We start from the raw sequence: 2,138 nt of genomic DNA, 5'->3' as shown, positions 1-2,138 counted from the left end.
ATAAAGAAGGAATACTTAATAATACTCTTTTAACTCAAGAGAACACTGAGAGAGTTGAAACAAAAGATGTATTGCACTCTTCAACATGAATTGAATCTCGAGCAAATACAAAAACTGAACGAAACTATAACGACATGACTAATTAATGAGAAACTAGGAAGTAAAAAAATCCAAAACTTCCTAAGATTTAAATTATAGAGAATAGTTCACAATGGAAAAATAAGCAACCACTTTCCTTATTTTACAGATTCAAAACAAACTATAGGAATGCAAAAAATAAAAAATAAAAAAATGAACAATATAACCAACATAAGTGTTGCTAATGGCCAACAACATCATCTCTTATCCTATTTACATAACCAACGTAAGTATTGTTTTATAATTGGTTACCGCTCATTCACTAATATACAACGTACAACCTAGAGAGTTGTCACAAGGCTGGAAACAATTTGTGACCTTTCCCATCAAGGCAATAGCAAATCTTCATCACCATTTGCTATAATTGGAATAGAAAGTGCTGCTACAACATTAGCAATCTCACTCCACTTAGCAGGATCCCATGGCCTATCTGCAACTTTTCTGCAAGTTATCAACATGAAGGCATGCGATCATATTTTGGAAGGAGTCAGAATGAAGTCAGTCCATCACTAATGAATGCAGTAAAACTCCAAACAACAGATCAAAGGAAAACGTTAGTCAATAAGAAAGCATGAGATGTTGTCACATAGATACATGAAGGTGCTGACAGTAATAAATATCCAAATCCGTCAATGTAACTACATATATAAGAATGATAGCTATAGTAGGAGGAAATACCATTCAAAAGTCTGACAAGAAACAAGCTACTAGCATTCATTGTGGATTGCAACATTGGCCCGATGATAAGGGATGGACAAACTGTTACGACATTGAGCTCACTTCTCTTTGCATACTCAAAAGCCTGACTTTCTGCTTCCGTTTTGGATAGGCAATGCCAGTTCTAATTCCAAATAGAAGGAAGTTAAAGTTTACATGAAACAACCCTATCTATACATAATCCAGAATCAGATTGGTCATGGGAATCTAAAATAAAACAGAACACAAACCTCCAATGTAATCCATTTATAAGTAAAAGTTGCAATAGTGAATGTGGAATCAATGATCTAGTCAATCTTAATAAAAAAAAAACGTTAAAACACTATGATACATACAAAACTTAGTCAAGAAAGATAATACAGTTTTTTCAAGATCTAGATAAAATTGAGTCCTTTAGAAGCTCAACATGAACTCATTTGAAAGGAAGCGATAATTGAATGACATGTTGCCTTATATTGACAATAGCTTGTGAAAACTATATGTCGTGATCTTAGTTGCATGAACATTCTATCATATGTTATGGTCCTCGTCCCACTTCCTAAAATAGTTCTGATTCCCCACTTCCGCACCCGATTCCACTTCGTGCAACTAAGACCTTGACCACTAAATGACTACAAGGACTTGAATTATATTGTAAAAGCAATGGCTAGTACAATTTTATACGACATGTAATAAATGAATTTTTTGAGACAGTAAAACTCAAATTATTGGTTTACAATGGGTAGTCGACATTCAATACAGACAATTTTACTCAAAATCTAACATTAAAAATTATTTTTCTAGTTACTTACCCCAATTGTCTTACAAGCTTCCTTGTCAGACCAACATGATTCATCCATGGCTTGATCTTTTGGCCAACTTGGATTCACCGTAACAGCACCGACAGATGACACAACCACAACCTTATTTACTTTGGCCATGGAACTTGTCTTTAGAACATTAGATGTATCTGTCACAGCAGGCTCAAATTATGGAAACAATAATGGGAGCAGTGGTCCCATTTAGGGTGAGGGCAACCTAATTGAGGGCCCCTACAAACACGGCGAAATACTGAAAGGCATGGGAGTTGTTGGGTTTGCTGGAGTTGAAGCAACCAGGGCGAAACGTTGAAAGGCACAAGGAGTTGGTGGGTTTGCTGGAGTTGACACAAACAGTCCGAAAACCATATCCAACATCTAACGTACTCATTATAGGCTGAATGTACCTGTTCAGTAAAGGAAACAACCGATTTCATTATAACTGCCTCACTATAGAATTCCTTTTGTGGCTAAATTATTCAGAAC

General features: G+C 35.6%; 1 protein-coding gene across 1 annotated transcript; it reads right to left on the bottom strand.

Moving 5' to 3' along the window:
* Nucleotides 1–203: 203 nt before the first annotated feature.
* Nucleotides 204–1,933, bottom strand: LOC147410944 (cinnamoyl-CoA reductase 2-like). Its single transcript, XM_086441900.1, has 3 exons — nucleotides 1,647–1,933; nucleotides 817–979; nucleotides 204–579 (listed from the first exon to the last, which is right to left on the bottom strand). The coding sequence occupies exons 1-3, from the start codon at nucleotides 1,773–1,775 to the stop codon at nucleotides 521–523; spliced, it is 351 nt and encodes a 116-aa protein (XP_086298026.1). The 5' UTR covers nucleotides 1,776–1,933; the 3' UTR covers nucleotides 204–520.
* Nucleotides 1,934–2,138: the final 205 nt, after the last annotated feature.

The sequence above is a fragment of the Akebia trifoliata genome, chromosome 1, assembly GCF_017979445.1.
Source record: "Akebia trifoliata isolate Shusen 1 chromosome 1, ASM1797944v1, whole genome shotgun sequence".
Taxonomy (NCBI): domain Eukaryota; kingdom Viridiplantae; phylum Streptophyta; class Magnoliopsida; order Ranunculales; family Lardizabalaceae; genus Akebia; species Akebia trifoliata.
This window is presented reverse-complemented; position numbering and strand designations above follow the sequence as displayed.

Excerpts from the sequence above, each read along its gene's own strand:
- LOC147410944 (XM_086441900.1), bottom strand. The coding sequence starts at position 1,775 with ATGGCCAAAGTAAATAAGGTTGTGGTTGTGTCATCTGTCGGTGCTGTT. Across the intron at positions 980-1,646 it reads AAGCTTGTAAGACAATTGGG|AACTGGCATTGCCTATCCAA; the intron begins GTAAGTAACTAG and ends ATTTGGAATTAG. Across the intron at positions 580-816 it reads TCTTGTCAGACTTTTGAATG|AAAAGTTGCAGATAGGCCAT; the intron begins GTATTTCCTCCT and ends GATAACTTGCAG.